This window comes from Taudactylus pleione, unplaced genomic scaffold (assembly GCF_031769625.1).
Source record: "Taudactylus pleione unplaced genomic scaffold, aTauple2 ptg000154l, whole genome shotgun sequence".
Lineage (NCBI taxonomy): Eukaryota > Metazoa > Chordata > Amphibia > Anura > Myobatrachidae > Taudactylus > Taudactylus pleione.
In genome coordinates, this window is record NW_028284556.1 from 22,061,559 (window position 1) to 22,088,693 (window position 27,135).

The 27,135-nt window shown below is 42.8% G+C and overlaps 1 protein-coding gene across 1 annotated transcript in view; it reads left to right on the top strand.

The window, feature by feature from the left end:
* PPP1R14C (protein phosphatase 1 regulatory inhibitor subunit 14C) overlaps positions 1-27,135 on the top strand; it is a 115,018-nt gene that overhangs the window by 86,488 nt on the left and 1,395 nt on the right. The window contains exons 2-3 of the mRNA XM_088474504.1: positions 153-236; positions 2,728-2,760. Coding sequence (XP_088330630.1) covers positions 153-236; positions 2,728-2,760 — 117 coding nt within the window. The remainder of the gene's footprint in view (positions 1-152; positions 237-2,727; positions 2,761-27,135) is intronic.

The following is a 27,135-nucleotide window of genomic DNA, read 5'->3' on the forward strand; positions in this document are numbered from 1 at the left end:
CATTTATAATTCAATGGCGTGGACACCTGTGCAGCTAATTGAATCCAGTAATTTTTAGATTATACATCTTTTCATTAGTCACTGTAGGAATCAGATATAATAATAATGAGATGTAAAAACTATTTTGACAATTTATTTTTTTACATTTTTAGGAAGAGGAAATGCCAGAAGTAGAAATAGACATAGATGATCTTCTAGAAGCGTCCAGTGAGGAAGAACGAGTTGTGAAATTACAGGTACAAATTTTTGTTACTTTCATCACTGTAATAAACGTTGTTTCTTTTATTACTGTATATTCTGTTTTTGTTTTCTATCATCACATATATCATTGCATAGTCGTCAAGACAAAAAAAAAGTAAGAGAGAGCAAAGTATGCTTCCAATCCAAAAATTGACAAGCCGATTGTTTTAGGTCTCATCCAGCCATATTTGCTGGGTAAAACCAAATGTGTGAGTTTTTAACACTTTTTCTTGTTGTGCCATTTACCAATATACAATCTATTGTACTGGTAGCACATATTAATACATGAGAAATAGCTCATGTCACATTCTGGACTCTTACACTGTATTAACATTTTAAAATACGATGATGAGAATAAGCCAGTAATAAATCATTCATCCTATGTAAGTGGCTGAAGAGTGCATTGACAATGGATAGGTGTGATGAGCTCTTGCAATTGCCCAATACTTTTAATGATCAGTTGGTCATAACTTTATACCTTTCTGTAAATGGTTTTGTTGGTCATGTCCACTGTATTAAGCAGCACCACCTGCCTTGGCATGAAACTGATGCAAAGTGCGGGTTCCGGACTCTAGATAGACAGTAATTAATAGACAATGTCTGGATAGACACCATATGTTAGACAGTCAATAAGTCGACAGGGACAAGAGGTCGACACACTAAATGTCGACATATAAGAAGGTCGACAGGTACAAATGGTTGACAATTTCAAAAGGCCGACATGAAAATGGTCGACACGAAAATGCTAGACAAATTATTTTTGTGGTTTTGCTAGGCTTAGGCACTTACTGGAGGGTTAGAGTTAGGTACTTACCCCCACGGTTAGACACTTACCCAGACGGTTTGGGTTAGGCACCAGGTGGGAGGATTAGGGTTAAGCATTTACCGGAGGGTTAGGGTTCGACACTAGAAATGACGGTTAGGGTCAGGCACCTACCCCGACAGTTGGCGTTAGGCACCAGGAGGGAGGGTTAGGCACCAAGGGGATGGTTAGGGTGAAGATTAGGGCTAAAAACCCAAAAAATCATGTGTAGACCATACTTGTGTTGACCATTTTCACGTCGACATTTTGACCATTTGTACTTGTTGACCTTCTTACATGTCGACCTTTTGACCCTGTCGACCTTTTGTCCCTGTCGACCTATTGTCTGTCTACAATCTGGTGTCTACCTAGACATTGTCTATCTAATTACTGTCCATCTTTTATACCACACCCCAAAGTGCATTTTGCTTTCCTAATTGCTGCCACACAATAAATACTAAGATGTACTGTACATTGTAGTTGCACAAACCCTTTCTAATGTCTTCATACTGTAAGTCAGGGCATTTATCGGGACTTTATCTTCAGCTGCAGGCTCTATAGTAGCTGCGCCACAACTACTATGGTATTTATGCCTTTGCAGTAAGTTGCTTTTAGCACACCTCACTCACACACTTTTAGGTGTACTTTTCAGTTTTGTCCTCTAAAGCCATATGCAATGCAAGACATTGGGCCTGATTCAGAGTTGTACCCTATGCCGATGTTTTCAGTCAATCGATATTTTATTTTTATACTGCGCATGCGTGAAATGCAGAGGAAAGTGTCACTGCGCATGCGCGAGCTGTAGTTTGAGGCAGCATTCGCAATATATACATGATCACAAGGTCCTCAGTAGACCTCTCTGATCCATGGGCGTTCCTGGGTGGAGTCAGGGAGGTAGCCGAAAGTGTTCACAAAAAAGAGGATACTAGAGCTCCAGGGGTGTGTCTGTGAATGGGGCTACATTCCAATCGCAGAATCACAGACTTTGGGGTATATTTACTAAAGTGTGGGTGTATAGAAGTGGAGTTGTTGCCCATAGCAACCAATCAGATTCTAGCTATTATCTTCTAGAAGATGCTAGATAAATGATAAGTAGAATCTGATTGGTTGCTATGGGCAACAACTCAATTTCTAAAAACCCGCACTTTAGTAAATATACCTCTTAGAGTCCATTTTTAGAGAGAAAGTTTATCCGGAATCTGCGCAGCCCATGATTTACTCAAGGAGCCGATGTGCTTCTGATGTTGCGTCAATGGTGGTGTGTTCCCAACCTCCGGAGGATCTGCGCACAATACAGATAGGGGAAGTGGGTGTAGCAACTTTTGCACAGTCAGTACAACTCTGAAACAGATCCATTGGCCCTTACCTATGTGATATACAGTATGTAAGATAAACTTAGAACTTTGTACCTCTGGCTGTAGCAATGCTAGTAAACAAGAAGTCATTGGTGCATGGGCTGGACATTTAGGGGCAAAGAAGAGGAAGATTATTCCCTCTGAGCACAATTCAAAGGGTACAGTTTAATTCTTCCCTCTTTTATACCAAGTGGTTTTAATAACTATCGGTAGCACATCAGGGAAAGTTATGGGAAAGTTCTGGTGATGCTGTGCTTATGTTTATGCTGCTAATTCATGTGCTTTATTTGTTCCAAAACACACTGTAAAACTATATTCTGTTTCTTTCAGGAATCTTTAGTAGACTGCTACAAGCCAACAGAGGTAATCACTTTATTTCCATACTCACATTTTTCAAATTTTTTTTTAACTGTAACTATTGTAGATACTTTCCCACATCACCCTTTTATGACTATTCAATTCAATGTGTATGTGTGTGTGTGTGTGTGTGTGTGTGTGTGTGTGTGTATAAATTAGGGGTGTGCACCGGCCACTTTTCGTGTTTTGGATCTGGATCTTCGTGTTTTGGATCTGGATTGGTTTTGCCAAAACCACCCTTCCGTGTTTTGGGTTCTGGGTTTTGTGTTTTGGATCTGTATTTTTTTGAAAAAAAGCATAAAAAATCACAGAATTTGTGGGTTTTTCTGCTCCTATGCTATTATTAACCTCAATAACCTTAATTTCCACTCATTTCCAGTCTATTCTGAACACCTCACACCTCACAATAGTGTTTTTATGTCCAAAAGGTTGCACCGAGTTAGCTGGATGACTATGCTAAGAGATACGAGTGGGCGGCACAAACACGTGGTCCATCTAGGAGTGGCACTGCAGTGGCAGACAGGATGGCAGTTTGAAAAACTAGGCCCCAAACTATACATAATGCAAAGAAAAAAAAAGAGGTGCAAGATGGAATTGTCCTTGGGCCCTCCCACCCACCCTTATGTTGTATAAACAGGACATGTACACTTTAACAAACCAAACATTTCAGCGCCAGGGTCTGCCACACGACTGTGGCTGAAATGATTGGTTCGTTTGGGCCCCCACAAAACAAGCTGGCAATTAATCTGTCCCTGCACAAACTGGCTCTACGGAGGCAAGATGTCGTCCTCATCCTCCTCATCCACCGATTCCTCACCCTCTTCAGTGTTGTGTACATCCTCATCCTCACAGAGTATTAATTCGTCCCCGCTGGAATCCACAACCACAGGTCCCTCTGTACGTTCTGGAGGCTGGTCTCCCTGGAAGAGTTGATAATTAATTTTATGAACATCATCTTCTCCCCATTTTGTGGAAGCAACCTCCTACGCCTTTCGCTGACAAGGTTCCCGGCTGCACTAAACACTCTTTCGGAGTACACACTGGAGGGGGGGCAACTCAGGTAAAATAGAGCCAGTTTGTACAGGGACCTCCAAATTGCTTCTTTTTCCTGCCAGTACAGGTACGGACTGTCTGACATGCCTACTTGGATGCTGTCACCGATGTAATCCTTTAACAGACAGACGCACGCTTGTCGCTGCTGCTTTGAGGATGCAAGTGCGTCTACAACCCACACAATTCACAAAGACAGAAAAAAGAAGAAGAATATTTTAATTGTTTGTGGAGCGCACTTTGAGAGTTACACCATCCTTTAACAGACAGACGCACGCTTGTCGCTGCTGCTTTGAGGATGCAGGTGGAATCTAGACGGGATTTGGAACCGAGGACACACTACCTCCATCAATTGTCTAAATCCCACTGCACTAATGGCGGATACCGGACGCACGTCTAACACCAACATAGCAGTCAAGGCCTCAGTTATACGTTTTGCTTCAGGATGACTGCTGTCGTACTTCATCCTCATCGCTAGGGACTGTTGGAGGGTCAATTGTTTAGTAAAAGTAGTGATGTTCCTACTTCCTCTCTGGGATGATGAACAACTCCCAGCAGCAGCAACAGCACTAGGAGGAAGTGGTTCTTGATCTTTCCCTATTTTATTTTTATCGGAGAAAGTTTGGTCCTCCATTTATGTTATATTGATATATACGTGCGGCTAAAGCGCACACAAACACAGAAAATATTTTTTTATTTTTTCTGGAGAGTAGTGCACTTTGGGGGTTACACCACCCTTTAAGAAATGAGCCAGCCGGCTCTTTACTTATGGGACACAGGCGCACGCTTGGCGCTGCTCCTTTGTTGATGCACGTGCAGCCACAGTGCACACAAGTCACAAACACAGAAAATATATATTTTTTTGGTTTGGACTGGAGTGTACTTTGGGGGTTACAGCACCCTTTAACGGTCAAGCCAGCCGTCCCTTTACTTATGACACAGGCGCACGCTTGGCACTACTTTGTTGATGCACGTGCGGCTACTGCGCACACAATTCACAAACACAGAAAATATATATTTTTTTGGTTTGGAGTGTACTTTGGGGGTTACAGCACCCTTTAACGGTCAAGCCAGCCGGCCCTATACTTATGACACAGGCGCACGCTTGCCACTACTTTGTTGATGCACATGCGGCTACTGCGCACACAATTCACAAACACAGAAAATATATATTTTTTTGGTTTGGAGTGTACTTTGGGGGTTACAGCACCCTTTAACGGTCAAGCCAGTCGGCCCTATGCTTATGACACAGGCGCACGCTTGGCACTACTTTGTTGATGCACGTGCGGCTACTGCGCACACAATTCACAAACACAGAAAAAATATTTTGTTATTTGGTTTGGAGTGTACTTTGGGGGTTACAGCACCCTTTAACGGTCAAGCCAGCCGGCCCTTTACTTATGACACAGGCGCACGCTTGGCACTACTTTGTTGATGCACGTGCGGCTACTGCGCACACAATTCACAAACACAGAAAAAATATTATTTTTTTAGCACTTGGGGGGAGCACCCCTGATGGACAGAGCACCCCCTGGACAACACTACAGCACCCCTTTAGGACTGGGACACTGCACAGGACTTTGGAGTGGACACAGCCCCTATGGAGAACTGACTGCACAACACAGTCCAGCCAGCCCCTATGGACTTTGAAGTAGTGGACACAGCCCCTATTAACAACAGCAGCACAGCACAACACAGCCAGCCCCTATGGACTTTGAAGTAGTGGACAACAGCAGCACAGCGCAGCGCAGCACAGCACAACACTACTCTGCACTACACTACACTACACAGCCCAGCCAGCCCTAACTCCCACCCTCCCTCTTCACTGTCCACAGCCGAGTGAGAAAATGGCGCAGACGCGGGTACCTTTATATAGGATCCAAAACCCGCGAGACCCGGAAGGCGGGATGATGAAGTTTTGCCTCGATTTCAGATCCGAGTCAGGCGGGAAAAGTCGAGCCTGACTCGGATCTGACTCGGATCGGGGGGGCTCGGGGGGGTTCGGATTTCAGAAATCCGAACCCGCTCACCCCTAATATAAATATAAATAATCAGATATCCTGATTATAGGGAAGATAATCCCATTTATAGTGGACTGCCGGGAATGTATGCCCACCAGATCTGGAGGCAGCCTAGCAAGTCTGATATGAACATTGCTTCTTCCCAATTTCCAAACATAATATTGATTTGGAGGTATGGGGCTTATTTGGTAGCATATTATACGAGAGTGGTTCAATAAAAAAGGTAACAAGTCCTCCCATTGCGTAAATTAATCAACTCGTACATATACGTATAATCAATAGTATGGCCTTGGCACAGATTATTTTTCCCCATACTTGTCTAAGCATATGTTCCGACAATACACCAAGGTATCTCTCCTGGCATAGAAGAAATCAGTGTCAAGCACATGAAGCTAGGCCATGACGGCCTGCTGAACTTGACCGTTGGTTGTGAATCGGCTTCCACTCAGTTACTACTTCAATGGTCCAAAGAGATTGAAATCACTCTGTACCAGGTCAGGGCTGTAGGGAGGAAGGTCTGGGTTCCAGTTGAAAGATTGACAACGAATAGGTCGACACCAAATGGTCGACAGTCAATAGGTCAACATGGACTAAAGGTCGACATGTACAACAAAACATAGACACACAAAAGGTAAACATGGATGTAGGTTGACAGGTGCAAATAAGTCGACGTGGGAATGGTCGACACGTGTTTTTTTTTTTTCCCCCGGCTAGAGTTAGGCACTAGGAGAGACGGCTAGGGTTAGGCACTAGAAGGGACGGTTAGATTTAGACACCGAGGGGAGGGTCAGGTTTAGGGTGAAGAATAGGGTAAAAAAATGCAAAAAAATCATGTGAGTTAAGTTAACACTACGGAAGCATTAGCGCTCACCTACCCTATATGTAAATATGAAAAGTCAATGTAGACATTCAGTAGGCGATATCAGTAGCTATAAATGCAATCTCGTATAAATACACACAATTACAGGTTACAAAACTTGTGTTGCTGTTATCAAGTAGATGAGCAGTCATAAACTAAAATGTGATTATATATATTTACTGTATATATGTATGTGTAGGAGGTGAAATGGTGAGGGGTAGGTATGATTGAATTGTTCAATCTTTCAATTAGTAGTAAATGATGTCTGTATTGAGGGTATCGTTTTCAAACTGCTCCTTCGCGTATTATCAGTTTATCATTACTAATGGCTCTGCAGTTGGTAAATCCTGAGGTTGATTGTTGTTCTTGCTGGGATCAATGCTGCCACCCCCTGCTGCGAAGACTGAACGCGATGAGTGCAAGTCCATGGGTCTGCTAGCAATATGGTTGTTGAACCAACTACTGCAGCAGTGGAGCGGACACTGGCAAGCCGCCAGTGTCCGGGTTCCTGTAATCCTGCTGATGAGGGCTGACGGACAGTGGGGATACCGCTGTACCTGTCAGTGCATCAGTGGTTGCCGGGAGCCACGCTGCTTCCACAACCAGGGGCAGACATCTTACTTACCCTCTGAAGCTGTCAGCCATTGCACGCAGAGGTCTGGTCTTCATTGAATGCTTGCCTCGTCTTCGGTGTCACATGATGCACCCACTTTTCATCGCCTTTAACAATACGCTGCAGGAGCTGCACTTCCTCCTCATGGTACCATATCTGTGAGTGGCTTCGGTACCCAGCGTGAACACTTTTTCCTGTACCCCAGTTGATCATGAACAATGTTGTGCACAGAATACACTGAGATGCTCAGCTCATCAGCATTATCACTAACTCGAATCTGTCTGTCCTCCTGAATCAGACCTTCAATGCGGCACAAATTGTCATCTGTGGTGGACTTACTTGGCCGGCCGGATTGCTGATCTTCTTGAACGTCTGTCCTGCCATTATCAAAGGCAGTGCACCCAACCCAAACCTCTTGACATTATCACTGTACACGTTGAGAAGTTGGCGATGAATTTCAGCTGCTGATGTGTGATTTAGACACAGAAATCTGATCACACTACACACCTCAATGTCTGACCATGTTTCCGCCAGCCCCGCCATCTTACAACTGATGTTAGAACAGTATGACTGATATTAGGCACAGTCTAATGTCCCTGAGAAGAAGCAGTGGTCTATCTGCTCTGATCTGGTGAGAAATTAGAATGAAATGGAGAATATTACACACGTGAGAGGTCTTTTTTATAACTTATTTATTGAACCACCCTTGTATTTTATATAGGGAGAAAAAAAAGATACATTTTGTAATGATTTCTCAATTTATTTGATAAAATTATTCTACCACCTAAATCATAACCATGAAATCCCACATTATCTCATTACGTTTATAGATATAAATGTTTGTTTTGTTAGAAGTTTGGTTATCTTAAAGAGGAAGTAAGCCACTTTTTCACATAGTATATAATAAATATAAAGCTGTGTGACCTAAAATAAATTGAGTGATTATAATTGACTAAATATGTCTGTAATGCTCTCTCTAGAAAGTTGCCATGTTAGGCGTTGGTGTTTCTGTAAATAAGCTGAAAGTGACTGATGGCTAGGCCGATACGCTGTGCTGCAGTGCTCCAGTATCCATGCAGTGGAAAGAATGTAGGGAAAACCTTTCTGGCACTTCATTATACTTGCAGCCCCCAAATACACCTAGGTTCTACCCAGCTCCTATATTTTAAGTATCCATGGAGTGCTGTACTTGGTCCTTAGATTTTCTTTCGATCATCTGGCGCTGCTGCGGGAATACATGCAAGTATGCTGCGGCGCCGGCTTGCAGTTTATTACATTTAGCCCCTAGTGTGGTAGTGTATTTTATTTTCGTTTTTAACAGTGTGGTGTATGAATAATATTTGCCAATAAATAACCTTCTACCAAAAATGTGTAATAATGAATGTAAAAGTAAAAATGTTTCTGAACCAATAAAACATATGTAGCAACACTGAATCTACAACCTAAAAATAAAATAAACCATACAATAAAAAATAAATAAAAGATTCAGTTCTTAAAGGGCCCTTGCATCTGGCAGGACCAGACAGAGAGTAGGGTGGGACAGGGCAGAGACTGAAGACCCACCCTAGTGATGCCAGTTAGTACATAAATGGCTTCAGTATGATTCTTGTGTAATGTAAAAGTGTGGTAATAGCAGACATGTTAATAGCCCCGGAATACCAGGGACAGTCTTACAGTGGTTCCAGGGGCATTTTTAGAAATTAGTGGGCCTGTGGGCAAAGGCCAGTGGTGCCCCCCACTCCCCTCATCAATCACCATAACTCAAATTTTAGGAAAAACACTCATTTATTAAACAACAAGATACAGAGTTTAGATTTTCTTCTTACGGGCTTTCACATTAGCAAATATATCTATTGCATCTGATATGTCTAGAGACCTGGCTCGTGCATTTTCAATGGATAACATTGTCAGCTAAAAACAAGTCTAGGTGCAGGGGTGGAAAATACACGGCGAGGAGCAAACCCTGTTCAGATGAAGCCCTTGCTAATGACCACAATTAAAAAATATATATGCTTTTGGTGTTAGCTGTACTGGCCCACATTGCTAAGAGCCCTAACACTGAGTTTGTATGTACTCCCCATGTTTGAGTGAACATAAATATACTGGTAGGTTAATTGGCTTATGAACAAAATAATCCTAGTGTGTATGTGTGTGTGTACATATGATAGGGAATATAGGGCCTAATTCAGCAGCGCACGCAATAGCGATTATGGACTCGGCTCATGCGATTGTTTGCCATCGTCCAGCTATTGCGTTGCAATTATGAACACACAGCGGAAACCATCGCAAGGTGAGTGACAGGCTGTCAGCGTTTGGGGTGGTGACGGGGGTGGTTGTAAAAACGCAGTCTGTCCGTTTGAATGTCGTTTGATGGGCGTGCATAAATAGGCCACTGCGATTGCATACGCAGCATAACAGCTCTCTGCGTGCGACAAGACTTGCAGTGTTGCGTGACTGCCCGATGTACATCGATGGTACAGATGTTTACGCAGAAGAGCGACATTGGGCAGGTATGAGAAGGCTGCTGTGGGCGTCTTTATGACGGCTCTGCTTTGGCAAGCATTAGCATATTTTAGCAACTGCGATCCGTAGGCAATTGCAGTTGTGTCCGCTATTGAATCAGGCCCATAGACTGTAAGCTGCACTGGGATCCTGGCTGATGTAAGTGATTAAATATCCTCTATAAAACACAGTATATAACTGTTAATAATTAAATTTAAACACATTCCTGGAATGCTTCCTGAGAACAAAACTTGTGCTTATTTAATTGCTTTGCCAGTTAAGAAAAAACTTTACTTGATCTTTTCAATTTAACTTACATATTTGAATTATAACCTACATTAACTAAGCCATGCAGATGCTGTATAAATGATTTCCTAGCTGTTTTAGCTACTGTAAAAACCTACATGTTTCTCTAATATGAAATGATTGTAGCCAGGTACACATGCATACACCATATGATTGTGTTTGCATTAAAAAAGAAATATATATATATATGTATGTGTGTATAATTATTATTTATATATATATATATATATATATATATATATATCACTTAGAGAAACTGTCAGACAGATGCTGTGTGCAGGGTAAGTGCCACTGGGCTCCCTGGTTTGGGGGTCTGTGTCCCCTGCACACATTGTTAATACGCCTCTGAGTGGTTCCTAAACTTTCTTGAATCACGGCGCTCTATAGTATCAGCATTCTTTACAAGGCTCCCCTAGGGCAAAAGTTTCTTATTGAGAAGTTCAGAAAAAGTATTAAATGAAGTAAATTGTGCTTACCTGTCATCCTTAACTTTCATTCTTTGTCCACTTATTTTATGATTTGCAGACACCAGCACTGGTTTCATGCCTATCACATTGCCCATAAATAATTTTACTTGGTACTGGACCACTGGCCTGTGGTACCCCTGCAAGTGCCCTGGTGTAATATATTTTCCTGTCTCTCTACCTTCTAAGCTTCTGAAGTGTCTTTACAAATAGAAGGGTGGACAAGGATTGCCTTCTCTGCTGACAATCATGGGGTACATTCCATAATGGTATGATGGGGCACTCAGCATATGTGCAGGTGTGGGAAACGAGCAGATACGCGCACTGTCTGCACCCGCGACTCCATAGGATTGCATGGGGCAATTGCAGTACTGCAGATAATCGCATGGCGCGATGCGTGTGCACGTTTGTAGCGCGATCGGCAAGGATGTAGGAGGACACATCTGTAGCCTAGTGGTTCCCAAACTGGGTGCCATGGGGCACTTGCAGGGTGCCACAGGTTGGTGGTCCAGGACCAAATCATATTATTTATGGTCAATGTGATAGGCAAAACTAGTGCGGGTGGCTGCCAATCATATAATACGAGTATATATAGACAAACACAAGAACAAAGAGGTAAGCACAATTTTACTTCATTTAGTATTATTTTTTTAATTTCACAATAACAAACATTTGTCCTAGGGGTGCCGTGAAAAAAATGCTGATATTCTAGGATGCCGTGATCCAAGAAAGTTTACATTTCTGTGTAGTATGCTTCGGCACTGGTGCAAAACCTATGCAATAACCTAAACCAATGCCAATTATACATACTGTTTTCTTACATTTCTGTTTAGTATGCTTCGCCAATGGTGCAAAACCTATGCAATAACCTAAACCAATGCCAATTATACATACTGTTTTCTTACATTTCTGTTTAGTATGCTTCAGCACTGGTGCAAAACCTATGCAATAACCCAAACCAATGCCAATTATACATACTGTTTTCTTACATTTCTGTTTAGTATGTTTCAGCACTGGTGCAAAACCTATGCAATAACCCAAACCAATGCCAATTATACATACTGTTTTCTTACATTTCTGTTTAGTATGCTTCGCCAATGGTGCAAAACCTATGCAATAACCTAAACCAATGCCAATTATACATACTGTTTTCTTACATTTCTGTTTAGTATGCTTCGCCAATGGTGCAAAACCTATGCAATAACCTAAACCAATGCCAATTATACATACTGTTTTCTTACATTTCTGTGTAGTATGCTTCGCCAATGGTGCAAAACCTATGCAATAACCTAAACCAATACCAATTATACATACTGTTTTCTTACATTTCTGTTTAGTATGCTTCGGCACTGGTGCAAAACCTATGCAATAACCTAAACCAATGCCAATTATACATACTGTTTTGTTACATTTCTGTGTAGTATGCTTCAGCACTGGTGCAAAACCTATGCAATAACCCAAACCAATGCCAATTATACATACTGTTTTGTTACATTTCTGTGTAGTATGCTTCAGCACTGGTGCAAAACCTATGCAATAACCCAAACCAATGCCAATTATACATACTGTTTTCTTACATTTCTGTTTTGTATGCTTCGCCAATGGTGCAAAACCTATGCAATAACCTAAACCAATGCCAATTATACATACTGTTTTCTTACATTTCTGTTTAGTATGCTTCGTCAATGGTGCAGAACCTATGCAATAACCTAAACCAATACCAATTATACATACTGTTTTCTTACATTTCTGTTTAGTATGCTTCGGCACTGGTGCAAAACCTATGCAATAACCTAAACCAATGCCAATTATACATACTGTTTTGTTACATTTCTGTGTAGTATGCTTCAGCACTGGTGCAAAACCTATGCAATAACCCAAACCAATGCCAATTATACATACTGTTTTGTTACATTTCTGTGTAGTATGCTTCAGCACTGGTGCAAAACCTATGCAATAACCCAAACCAATGCCAATTATACATAGTTTTCTTACATTTCTGTTTAGTATGCTTCGGCACTGGTGCAAAACCTATGCAATAACCCGAACCAATGCCAATTATACATACTGTTTTCTTACATTTCTGTTTAGTATGCTTCGCCAATGGTGCAAAACCTATGCAATAACCTAAACCAATGCCAATTATACATACTGTTTTGTTACATTTCTGTTTAGTATGCTTCGGCACTGGTGCAAAACCTATGCAATAACCCAAACCAATGCCAATTATACATAGTTTTCTTACATTTCTGTTTAGTATGCTTCAGCACTGGTGCAAAACCTATGCAATAACCTAAACCAATGCCAATTATACATACTGTTTTCTTACATTTCTGTTTAGTATGCTTCGGCACTGGTGCAAAACCTATGCAATAACCTAAACCAATGCCAATTATACATACTGTTTTGTTACATTTCTGTGTAGTATGCTTCAGCACTGGTGCAAAACCTATGCAATAACCCAAACCAATGCCAATTATACATAGTTTTCTTACATTTCTGTTTAGTATGCTTCAGCACTGGTGCAAAACCTATGCAATAACCTAAACCAATGCCAATTATACATACTGTTTTCTTACATTTCTGTTTAGTATGCTTCGCCAATGGTGCAAAACCTATGCAATAACCTAAACCAATGCCAATTATACATACTGTTTTCTTACATTTCTGTTTAGTATGCTTCAGCACTGGTGCAAAACCTATGCAATAACCCAAACCAATGCCAATTATACATACTGTTTTCTTACATTTCTGTTTAGTATGCTTCGCCAATGGTGCAAAACCTATGCAATAACCTAAACCAATGGCAATTATACATACTGTTTTCTTACATTTCTGTTTAGTATGCTTCGGCACTGGTGCAAAACCTATGCAATAACCTAAACCAATGCCAATTATACATACTGTTTTCTTACATTTCTGTTTAGTATGCTTCGCCAATGGTGCAAAACCTATGCAATAACCTAAACCAATACCAATTATACATACTGTTTTCTTACATTTCTGTTTAGTATGCTTCGGCACTGGTGCAAAACCTATGCAATAACCTAAACCAATGCCAATTATACATACTGTTTTGTTACATTTCTGTGTAGTATGCTTCAGCACTGGTGCAAAACCTATGCAATAACCCAAACCAATGCCAATTATACATACTGTTTTGTTACATTTCTGTGTAGTATGCTTCAGCACTGGTGCAAAACCTATGCAATAACCCAAACCAATGCCAATTATACATACTGTTTTGTTACATTTCTGTTTAGTATGCTTCGGCACTGGTGCAAAACCTATGCAATAACCCGAACCAATGCCAATTATACATACTGTTTTCTTACATTTCTGTTTAGTATGCTTCGCCAATGGTGCAAAACCTATGCAATAACCTAAACCAATGCCAATTATACATACTGTTTTGTTACATTTCTGTTTAGTATGCTTCGGCACTGGTGCAAAACCTATGCAATAACCCAAACCAATGCCAATTATACATAGTTTTCTTACATTTCTGTTTAGTATGCTTCAGCACTGGTGCAAAACCTATGCAATAACCTAAACCAATGCCAATTATACATACTGTTTTCTTACATTTCTGTTTAGTATGCTTCGGCACTGGTGCAAAACCTATGCAATAACCTAAACCAATGCCAATTATACATACTGTTTTGTTACATTTCTGTGTAGTATGCTTCAGCACTGGTGCAAAACCTATGCAATAACCCAAACCAATGCCAATTATACATAGTTTTCTTACATTTCTGTTTAGTATGCTTCAGCACTGGTGCAAAACCTATGCAATAACCTAAACCAATGCCAATTATACATACTGTTTTCTTACATTTCTGTTTAGTATGCTTCAGCACTGGTGCAAAACCTATGCAATAACCCAAACCAATGCCAATTATACATACTGTTTTCTTACATTTCTGTTTAGTATGCTTCGCCAATGGTGCAAAACCTATGCAATAACCTAAACCAATGGCAATTATACATACTGTTTTCTTACATTTCTGTTTAGTATGCTTCGGCACTGGTGCAAAACCTATGCAATAACCTAAACCAATGCCAATTATACATACTGTTTTGTTACATTTCTGTGTAGTATGCTTCAGCACTGGTGCAAAACCTATGCAATAACCCAAACCAATGCCAATTATACATACTGTTTTCTTACATTTCTGTGTAGTATGCTTCGGCACTGGTGCAAAACCTATGCAATAACCCAAACCAATGCCAATTATACATACTGTTTTGTTACATTTCTCCTTCCTGTCAATGAAGTCATACTTTTGAAATGTTTGCAGTGTAGAGGTAAAATGTTTGTTTGTTATTTTTTCTTTTGTTTTTTTTTATACTAAAAAGGAAAGTGTCCTATTTAGGATTGTTTCTTTCTCTGCACCTGACTTGTGACTTTTTATATTCCTTTATTCGCCTCCTGGAAGAAGTGTTAAAATGTGAAATCGGTGTGCAACTACATAGTTGTGAAACATTACACTGCATACATAGAAATGTTGCAGACTTACAGCAGAAGGTGTTAATCTGCTCGCAGCAATAGATGCTGTAAAAGCCATGCCTTAAGTTTCTGGAGGTAATTGATGCCGATGAGACAGATTTGTTTTATTTAAGTCTTGTGATTTTTTATTTTTGGTGATGTGCAGCGGCGGCTCCTACCCTCACATAGGGAGGCTGCTCATGCTGTAGTCCGGATGGAAGAGAGAGTCCCGGCACCTGTGTAATGGATCTGGATCGCACCCGGCACCAGCACATGCGCATAAACGCAGGTGGGACCGGTTGTGGTACATGCGAACATCCACCGGCTTCTAGGGACTGCAACGACTGCAGCCCCTAGAGGCCGGTAACCAACCGCGTTTTCTAACTGAGTAAAATTATTCAAATGTACCAAGTAAAGTGAGAAAAAGTCAAATATTTTACCTAGTCTCAAAATGAGAACATTACTAATGGCAGATTTCACCTAGGGGCTGCAGTAAAATCTGCCATCTCAAGTGAGCCAGTGTACTGGCTTCACTGGCAGCGGCATGGCTTCACATTGGAAGCGCTACCTGACAATCCTACACAGGAAATGCTGTCTCTGTTCATCGCAGCCCAGACTGGTAATCCCAAGGGGAAAAAACACCTTCCCCAGGGACAGCCTGTCCTGTGTGTGCTTCCAATGTGAAGCCAGTACACTGGCTCACTCATGATGGCGGATTTTACTGCAGCCCCTAGGTGAAATCTGCCATTGGTAATGTTCTCATTTTGAGACTAGGTAAAACATTTGGCTTTTTGTCACTTTATTTGGTACATTTGAATAAATTTACTCAGCTACAAAACACGGTTGGTTCCTGGATGAAAAGGACTGGGACCAGAGACTGTCTCAATCCTACGTGGACATAGCCAGATCATCCATTACACAGCATGAGGTCCCACGTAGAACCCAATGAGCACTGTGGGGCCCAAATTACTGTAACCTCTGGCCAAACCAGTACACTATGTAGATAAAAAAGATTGGACACTTACAGAAAATAGATCAATGAGATGTTATTGACGTCGGTACTTTGTAGGTCCACCACGTGCAGTAATTACTGCAGACACCGTTCTTGGCAAACTGTCCACAAGTAGGACCAGGGGGACAACAGCAGGTGGTATGTTTTGCCATTCTGCCCTAAGTACAATGACCAACTGTGACAATGAAGAAGAAGGTGGAGTCGGCCTAGAACGCACTTGTCGCTCCAATTTGTCCATCAGGGTTACCAATTTTTTTGTATACCAGTCCAGCATCGCCCTGGAGACATGACAGGTGCCATTGTCATTCTGATAAAAACATTTATTTCCGTAGAACTGCAAATGCATGGGCCTCCCTACGAAGAGGTGTTGTCACAACCGCCACATTAGGAAGTGGAACTGTTTGCATTTCGCTTCCGCGGGGGTTCCCAATCACTTTTGTCTACATAGTGCATCTTATCTAGGGCCCATGGGGTCATAATCCCTTTCTGGCATGGGGAATAGGTTGTGGAGCACCTATGTCTGGGTGGGATGCAATGGTGATAGGTGTGAGATTATGTAAAATCAGTTTTGCTGATGGGATTGTACTGATTGCTTATAAAAGACAATTGTTGTGTGCTACTTGCAGGGAAGGATCATGCATTTGTATGTTTGGCAGCTTCCTTGTATTTTACTCCTCATATGGATTAAAGTTAATACATGTCATATTTGCAGGAGCAAGATTGAATTAATGAACAACGTGAAAATTACACTTGACCACAATTATCCTTGATATGCAAAATAATTTTACTAAATTAAAACAGATAAAAATGCACAATCCTAAAAATAGCAAAAACATAATTCAGACAGATTTATATATGTCAGTTATTGGATATAAATAGTTCTCTTTAAAGCTGTGAAGACACTCTTTTGCACAATATCAAAATCAAACTGTTTTAGCTGAGAATATGTAATTAATTGGATCTCCATTATAATGGTTGTATTGGGATTATGCATCCAGATACTTAAGCTGTCTGAGCAAATAGATTGTTTATAGATGTGTAGCTGCATAAGTAGTCATTAGCCCAGATAGGGAGAGAATGTTCCTATGCCAATATGATTATTATAGCATCAATGATGCAGTTTGGCTTTAATTATATTATGCATAAACATGGAGGTAGTTATTGAACAGACACTTCTCCCCGATATTCTCCAGCACCTTGGTAATGGCACACTTCCTGTTACCATCCATGATTTATCTGCAGTGGGGTGCGGCTGAGCTCTCTTGTTAACGAATAGCATTGTTTAAAAGTCCCGCCTCCATATTTAATCTTTAGACTGTCATTACCATATTGGCATTTAAACATTGCTGTAGTTCACAATCTTATCTTATCTTAGGAGAAAATGTTTCCTCCAGAGCAGTGGTTTCAGTCACGCCAAATAACCCCTCTAGAAGCGCCAGGTCCCAGGCGTCAATCATCTTTTTGCTTAAAATGTGCTTCTTAGTTGCACAAATAAAACTACTGGAAGCGACAAAGCTGTATTGCTACCGTAGGCAGTCCACTGGGATTTGCAACATTTTACCTCTGTCTGAATCTGTGTAAAAAGGGCTCTGATGCGAGTAGCCACGGATTTCATGTAGCTTAATCTGCGACTTTGTACGTGTGTAATACCAATTCTTGTGCGGTTAAAGTCGCAGCCTAGCGTCTCTAGTACACTGAGCGGCTTTTCGCCGATTCTGCAATGCGTATAAAAAGCAAAATTAAAATATACGGTTTGCTACTCCTTTCAGAGCATCTGTCATGCCGGGCGTCTCTCACCGAATGGCGTAAAGACGCTCTGTGTATGAGGGCACATCTGTGCTAGTCATCATCTGTCAGTACTTACAGCTTCCCTATACTAAGTACAAAGATGCACATCTCTTAACAAGGTTCTATACAGCGTATAGCTTAACGTACGGGCCAGCATTTGCTTATTTTTTGAGAATGCAAATGTAAGCAATATACACTAGGGAAATGGGCATATTGACTGGACAGAAAGATCAAATGCCCAAAGTACTGTACCATTTTCCCTAGCAGAGCTGATCAAATTTTGCACATTTACAAAATGTGCATGAAAAAGAAAATCTCACTAAATTGTACTTAATCAGATCACCTTAATTGTACTAAGCTGATTAAGAACAGTGCTGCATAAACTGTACCTGAGAAATGGTTAGGCCTTCATATAATGGCGTTATACACAGTGGTCTCATAGGCTGCTGTGAAATCTTTATGACTGCACTTGATGTTTGACCAGCTCACATTAGAATGTGTCAAACTGCGTGTGATGAGTACAGGGCTAACATATGAACTGCATTCATATGTGGCAACAATGTCTAGTACAGGGGCAGGCAACCTGTGGCACCCCAGCTGTTGTGGAACTATCCATCACACCATGCCCTGTCACCGTTTAGCATGCCCTAACTGCAAAACTGTGGCAGTCCATGCTGGAATGTGTTGTTCCACAGCATCTGGAGTGCCACAGGTTGCCTATTCCTGGTCTAGCACATGAGAATCCCAAGTAATAAGGTAGCCAGAATATCTCTAATGGTATTTAAAATCAATTGGTGCAGCCAGATGGTAAAATGGAAAATAAAAAAAAATCTTTTCCAAGAAACAGCAGTAGCTGAGCTGACAGATGTGTCTAAATAAACCAGTGAACATCCCAGGAAGGGAGTAGTATTTTCTCATGTTCATCGGTGAGCAGCCAATATATACAATCGTTTTCACTTCTGTGAGGGTGTAGTCATGGGCATAACTACCATAGATGTAAGGGGAGCAGCTGCTATGGGGCCCAGAGCTGAGGGAGCCCATCTTCCTTGTCATGTGTTAATACATCTTTCACCATTGGGGCCCTTACAAACTTTTGCTATGGGACCTTCAAATACCTAGTTACACATCTGGGTGTACCACTGGCAAAACTCGAGGTAACAATGGAATTGAATACATAAGCAGGGCCGGCCCCAGACTAATTTATTTGGTAAGCAAATATATATTTTGTCGTTCCTTGGTGGACCACAACCACATAATATATATACAGTGTGTGTACACAACATGCATATGTGTAGCCGAAGGAAGAGACGAGCACATGGAGAGAGAGGGGGACGGACCTGTGATACCACAGAACCTGGGAGTATCATTTAGGTATCGTATTATAAATTCATAGACATAGTGAGTCATAAATATATATTGAAAGGATGGAGGGTATTAATGCAGGGTGGGAGAGAGGAGGGAGGGTATTAATGCAGGGTGGGTGAGAGGAGGGAGGGTTTTAATGCAGGGTGGGTGAGAGGAGGGAGGGTATTAATGCAGGGTGGGTGAGAGGAGGGAGGGTATTAATGCAGGGTGGGTGAGAGGAGGGAGGGTATTAATGCAGGGTGGGAAAGAGGAGGGGGGATAAGGATACTGACTTGTAAAAAGCTAGTAGCAGGGTAAGAAGTGAACAGGCATACAGGATGGGAGGACAGGAGAGCGATGCCGGCTGCAGGGACAGGGGTGCATGTGGGCAGTGCAGTAGTAACGCAGGGTGAGATGCTGGCATCCAGACTGGCTCCTCCCAGCCACCGCTGCTCTGTATGCCCTGGGTGACAGTTGCTGGGCCCAGTGGTGTGGTACTGTGACCCTGCATGTGCTGGTCCTGCCCCGGCCGGTGATCCTGGACGTTCTCCCCCAGGCGCGGCCATCACTTCCTTAGCTCCAGCTCCTTGGCTTAAAGGGACTGACACAGGGTGGCAATTGGCAGACAGCAGCGTGTCAGGGCCAGCGGCAGCATTGTCTGCCTGATGGCCCTGAGTAATCACCCCCCGGCCTGTTCTGCTTGTGTTGTGCCGGGCTGTGGGCTGGGACGTCCTCCAGGTGGCTCCTCCTCCCAGTACATGCCTCCGGGGTCCGAGCAGTGCCAAACCTCCTCTGAGTAGAGGAGTCAGTGTCCGGGACAGCCAGGGGGCCAACTGAGTGACTCACACTGTCACTGTCTGATTCGCCAGGCAGCGGCATGTCAGCACCCTCTAGAGTGTGGTGACCTACCCAACCGCGTACCCAGCGTAATGGTAGGGCCGGCCCTGTACATAAGTAGTAGTACTAGCAGTCTAGACTAGAGTGGTACAGTATAGTAAAGAGGGCCTGGTTCAGAGACTGACGCAATGGCATTTTACACAGATCAAGGACGAATGCCGCACTGCGCAAGCACAGCGTTTGCCTTGCAATCGCGCACACATACAGAGGACCCACTCGCAAAGTGAGTGACAGGTAGTCCGCATTTGGGGGTGGTAACGGGGGGTGGTTAGAAAAACGCATGTGTGTCTGAACGTTTAAATGTCGTATCATGGACCTGCAAAAAGTGAGTGATTGTGTTCTACGGTGCAGCATGAGAGCTCTCTGCGTGCCAGGAGAGCTGCAATGTTTGAAGCTGGTCAGACTTGATATTTCCGCTGTTGCGCTTCATCGTATGGATGTAAGAAGGCAGCAGTGGGCGTCCCTATGCTCGTGTATGCTTTGGAAGGCATTAGAGTATTTAAGCAACTGCGATCTGTGAGAGTTTGCAGTTGCGTATGCATTAACATCCATAACTGGATTAGGCCCAGAGAGAAAAACTTGCTCTCCAAGATAAAACACAGTAACATTTTTCCTAATACCGCCTATCCAAGAAGCAGGTGGCATAAAGCTGCTCATTAAGTGATGAAATCTCTCAACCAGATTCATACCTGGAAAATCAGATTCAAGATGGGATAGTCTATATACCCCTTGTGAAAGCTACTATACTATACTATAGTCTATGGCAGGCCTGGCCAACCTGTGGCTCTCCAGCTGTTGTGAAATTACAAGTTCCAGCATGCCTTGCCACAGTTTTGCTATTAGGGAATGCTAAAACTCTGGCAAGGCATGCTGGGACTTGTAGTTTCACAACAGCTGGAGAGCCACAGGTTGGCCAGGCCTGGTCTATGGGTTTGATTCAATTAGCTGTGAGGGGGGCGACTTGCCGCTGCAAAGGTGTGGCACCTTTACTTGCCACCCTTGTGGGCCCAATCTTGCACTGGACTCACAGATTTTTTTTTTTTAAATCTCTTTATTAAAATAGTTGAGAGTACATCATTCAATTATAAAGAACTGTACATAGTAATATGTGGTTGTGAACAAAATCAGTGATTCCAGAGTTGCCGAATAGTAAGTGCAGCAGCACGGACTCGTGGGTGCGAGCTAATCGACCCCTGTATGAGTTTAGAGAATAGTAGAAACTAACAGTTGTCTTGCTGCAGTGTGTAATGCTGGGCCTATACTGAAATCAACACAAATTAAATTAAAACACTAAAGAAGCCTCTGATCGCTTCAGAGGACAGCGTTCCCAGTAATGCAGTGCGCGGGTGACGTCATGACGTCACACGCGATGTGAGGAGCCCGCCTGCTGGATAAGTAGCAGTGACGGCGGGACTCGGGAGCCCTAACGGCGTGAAGAGAGGTACGTTTCTTCATAGGGGGTGTGGGCGGGGAAGCTAGTACTGGGGGCACTAGCTTAGGAGGCACGACTACAGGGAGCATTGCAGAAGGACCACAACTACTGGGGGCATTGCTTAATGGGCACAGCTACAGCGAGTATTGCATAAGGGCCACAACTACAGGGGGCATTGCTTAATGGGTTCAACTACAGGGGGCATTGCATAAGGGCTACAACTACTGGGGGCATTGCTTAATGGGCACAGCTACAGCGAGTATTGCATAAGGGCCACAACTACAGGGGGCATTGCTTAATGGGTTCAACTACAGGAGGCATTGCATAAGGGCTACAACTACTGGGGGCATTGCTTAATGGGCACAGCTACAGGGGGCATTGCATAAGGGCCACTACTACTGGGGGCATTGCATAATGGGCACAGCTACAGGGGGCATTGCATAAGGGCCACAACTACAGAGGGCATTGCTTAATGGGCACAACTACAGGGGGCATTGTAGAAGGGCCACAACTACAGGGGGCATTGCATAAGGGCCACAACTACTGGGGGCATTGCTTATTGGGCACAACTGCAGGGGGCATTGCAGAATTGGCACAGCTGCAGGGGGAATTGCATTAAGGCCACAACTACTAGGGGCAGTGCTTAATGGGCACAACTACTGGGGGCATTGCATAATGGGCACAGCTACAGGGGGCATTGCATAAGGGCCACAACTACTGGGGGCATTGCATAATGGGCACAGCTACAGGGGGCTGTGCTTAATGGGCACAACTACAGGGGGGCACTGCATATGGGGTACAACTACAGGGGGCACAGCATAATGGGCACTGCCTTTCTCAATTTATTTTATGTGGTTCTGTATTTCAATATGTATTTTATTTGGATGTGTATTTTAAATGTATTTTATGTGAATCTGGCTTGTTTCTGTGTATTTTATGTGAACGTGGCTATTTCAGTGTTTTCTGTATTGCTCTGGCTTTTTCTTTAACAGTGAAAAAATTATATTGGGAACTTTATGTAAATTGTGTATTTTCAATGTGCTGGGATCGCCACCAGCGTGACTAAAAACGGGGTTGTGACACAAGGTTATGCTCCTGCAAATGTCATACCAAAGGCGTGTGCACAAAAATGGGGCATGGCCTTGTGACAGCGATCGGCTCTTCAACTTGACCACAGATATTTTTTGGATCTTTGCCTCTGACTGGTTGGCCACCCCTATTCTATTGGATTTGTCGGCTCTTCTGAAATGTACACAACTGGTTTAGAGCCAATTAGAGGTGCTCTGCTTTTGACATAACGATAATACATCCTTGTTGATTAGAAGTAATACACTTACCAGGTGATATAATACTTCCCGGAGGGGCTGACAGGTTGGTGCAGCAGGGAGTCTGGGGGCGGCTGAAGTGGGCGGTTCGGGGGCATGTCGGCGCGATCGCGTCATCGCAGCCCTGCCTATTAATGCCGATATTACCGGCATTATAAAGAAGGGGGCGGGGCTGTGATGACGCGATTCACGGGGGTCGGCGACCATTCTGGGGTACTTGCCTACTCTTGTGGGGGGCGGGAGCGGCACCCTATTTTTTGGTGGCTCCCTGTAGTCCCCGGAGAGTAGGCAAGTATGGGCTATATCTTGCTTTCTATCTTTGAATGTTTGTATTTTTTATTTAAAAAAAAAAATAAAAATACTAAAAGGGAAATTACTTGGTAAATGTAAGGTGGAAACCCCCTTTTCTTTTTATCAGTACCAGACTACTAATATTATTACTGTCAGCAAATGTGTGTGATGTATTTTCTGCACTTGTTCCAAGGTTAATTACATAGGTTGTTCAGGATTTGGCTGACATTAAAATAGTATAAAAACATGCAGTCGTGAATATTTGTGTTTGCAATCCCTGGTTTAATATTTATAACCTGTACATAACCATTTACATATCGAAAACATTAAACCAGAGGTTTAACATACAGATAATGTATAGTACGTGAATCATTTATTAGACCATTGTGTTGGTTAAGAAGTGCTATATAATGGACAATAAGACAGATGACAAATGGAAAACAAATCTGTAAATCTAAGCTTACGATTATCCTGTTTTGACAAACCACTTGGATAATACTTATACGTGCAAAAATGATACTCAAATAAGAAAAACAAACTTTTAAATATTCTACTTTTATATGTAGTCACTGGTCAAACTTATGGACAATTAAATGTGCTCTTTATGTATTTTACAAATAGTTTCACTGCTATGATTTTAATTAGAATTTCTGTTCAAAGTCATGTGTTCTAAAACACAATATACATAAAAGCACTTGTGCTATCACCTTCTATGTCCTATTTATATGGTGGAATGTTAAGCTGGCTGAGTTGAAGACTAATAATTCATTTGGGAACAAATCCCTTGATGCTATCCAGCATGGTGAAACGCATCAGTTGTTTTCAGTACTGAAGCTGAAAAGGAAAATAACATACTTTTACATCCCACACACCATTGTAAGACACTTTATCAAGTTCACACTGTGATGCTTTCAAATATAAATCCTTAAAAAGCAACAATATTGTTTATTCAAGCACATAATATTTGTTAGACATAGTTTAAAATATTGTTTAAGTGAATTTAACAGGTGTTTCATTTTACCTGGATGAGAAACATTATCAGATGGTAATGTTAATAAAATCCTGACACTACTAGCAGACATATAATTATTATATAACAATGAGTGCACTTAACCCGGACGCATGGAAGAAAGGAAAAAAAAAAGCTCCCTTAGGGCTCTATTTACTACAATCCGCATATTGAATGCGGAGTGTAGTGTGATATTACCGAGTGAATTCGCATTGCGAATTCAGGCAATATCACAGGGATTTACTATAAATCCCTTGCAGGGACAGAGCTTGCGATAAAGCTCTGTCCCTGCGGATCCCATCCGCACTCTAGTCGCGGTATTTTCGGAAAAAATACCGCGACTAAGAGCCCGCGCATGCGCCGACCAACCACCGCTACTACCCCCACCGACGCTAAGCCCCGCCCCCCACGATCGCGGACCCCCGCGAACCCCCCCCCCTTCCTTCATTACACTTACCTGCACCTCCTGGCCTCCGGTGATCTTCTCCGGGCTTCCCGATCAGGTGATCTCCCATACTGCACTGGGGCCCAATCACCTGATGACCGGGCCCCAGTGCACTGTGGGAGACCAGCTGACCGGAGAGGAGCCATCACCAGAGGCCCGATCACCGGTCCCTGGATTCAGGTAAGTAAAAAAAAAAATCTTTAATTTTTTTTTCTTTTTTTTTTACAGCAATCAGCTTGCTGTCTGCTTAGACCACATAGCTGATTACTGGTACCGGCTCCCGCCCTCTGCTCTCCCCGTTAGAGCAGAGTGGGAGCCCGGTAACCGGGGGAGACCCTGGATAACGCCACCTCCAGGTGGCGTTATTATCACAGGGCTTCCCCCGGTATTTGTTTACAATTTATTTTTAGTAGGGGTGTGCACCGGCCACTTTTCGTGTTTTGGTTTTGGATCTGGATCTTTCTGCGTGTTTTGGATCTGGATTGGTTTTGCCAAAACCACCCTTCCGTGTTTTGGGTTCTGGGTTTTGTGTTTTGGATCTGTATTTTTTTGAAAAAAAGCATAAAAACAGCTAAAATCACAGAATTTGTAGGTTTTTCTGCTCCTATGCTATTATTAACCTCAATAACCTTAATTTCCACTCATTTCCAGTCTATTCTGAACACCTCACACCTCACAATAGTGTTTTTATGTCCAAAAGGTTGCACCGAGGTAGCTGGATGACTATGCTAAGCGACACGAGTGGGCGGCACAAACACGTGACCCATCTAGGCGTGAAACTGCAGTGGCAGACAGGATGGCAGTTTGAAAAACTAGGCCCCAAACTGTACATAATGCAAAGAAAAAAAAGAGGTGCAAGATGGAATTGTCCTTGGGCCCTCCCACCCACCCTTATGTTGTATAAACAGGACATGCACACTTTAACAAACCAATCATTTCAGCGCCAGGGTCTGCCACACAACTGTGGCTGAAATGATTGGTTCGTTTGGGCCCCCACAAAACAAGCTGGCAATTAATCTGTCCCTGCACAAACTGGCTCTACGGAGGCAAGATGTCATCCTCATCCACCGATTCCTCACCCTCTTCAGTGTGTACATCCTCATCCTCACAGAGTATTAATTCGTCCCTGCTGGAACCACAGGTCCCTCTGTACGTTCTGGAGGCAGGTCTCCCTGGAAGAGTTGATAACTCATTTTATGAACATCATCTTCTCCACATTTTGTGAAAGCAACCTCCTACGCCTTTCGCTGACAAGGTTCCCGGCTGCACTAAACACTCTTTCGGAGTACACACTGGAGGGGGGGGCAACTCAGGTAAAATAGAGCCAGTTTGTACAGGGACCTCCAAATTGCTTCTTTTTCCTGCCAGTACAGGTACGGACTGTCTGACATGCCTACTTGGATGCTGTCACCGATGTAATCCTTTAACAGACAGACGCACGCTTGTCGCTGCTGCTTTGAGGATGCAAGTGCGGCTACAGCCCACACAATTCACAAAGACAGAAAAAAAAAAAGAATATTTTTATTGTTTGTGGAGCGCACTTTGAGGGTTACACCACCCTTTAACAGACAGACGCACGCTTGTCGCTGCTGCTTTAAGGATGCAGGTGCGGCTACAGCCCACACAATTCACAAAGACAGAAAAAAGAAGAAGAATATTTTAATTGTTTGTGTAGCACACTTTGAGGGTGTCACCACCCTTTAACAGACAGACGCACGCTTGTCGCTGCTGCTTTGAGGATGCAGGTGGAATCTAGACGGGATTTGGAACAGAGGACACACTACCTCCATCAATTGTCTAAATCCCACTGCACTAATGGCGGATACCGGACGCACGTCTAACACCAACATAGCAGTCAAGGCCTCAGTTATACGTTTTGCTTCAGGATGACTGCTGTCGTACTTCATCCTCATCGCTAGGGACTGTTGGAGGGTCAATTGTTTAGTAAAAGTAGTGATGTTCCTACTTCCTCTCTGGGATGATGAACAACTCCCAGCAGCAGCAACAGCACTAGGAGGAAGTGGTTCTTGATCTTTCCCTATTTTATTTTTATCGGAGAAAGTTTGGTCCTCCATTTATGTTATATTGATATATACGTGCGGCTAAAGCGCACACAAACACAGAAAATATTTTTTTATTTTTGCTGGAGAGTAGTGCACTTTGTGGGTTACACCACCCTTTAAGAAATGAGCCAGCCGGCTCTTTACTTATGGGACACAGGCGCACGCTTGGCGCTGCTCCTTTGTTGATGCATGTGCAGCCACAGTGCACACAAGTCACAAACACAGAAAATATATATTTTTTTGTTTTGGAGTGTACTTTGGGGGTTACAGCACCCTTTAACGGTCAAGCCAGCCGGCCCTTTACTTATGACACGGGCGCACGCTTGGCACTACTTTGTTGATGAACGTGCGGCTACTGCGCACACAATTCACAAACACAGAAAATATATTATTTTTTTAGCACTTGGGGGGAGCACCCCTGATGGACAGAGCACCCCCTGGACAACACTACAGCACCCCTTTAGGACTGGG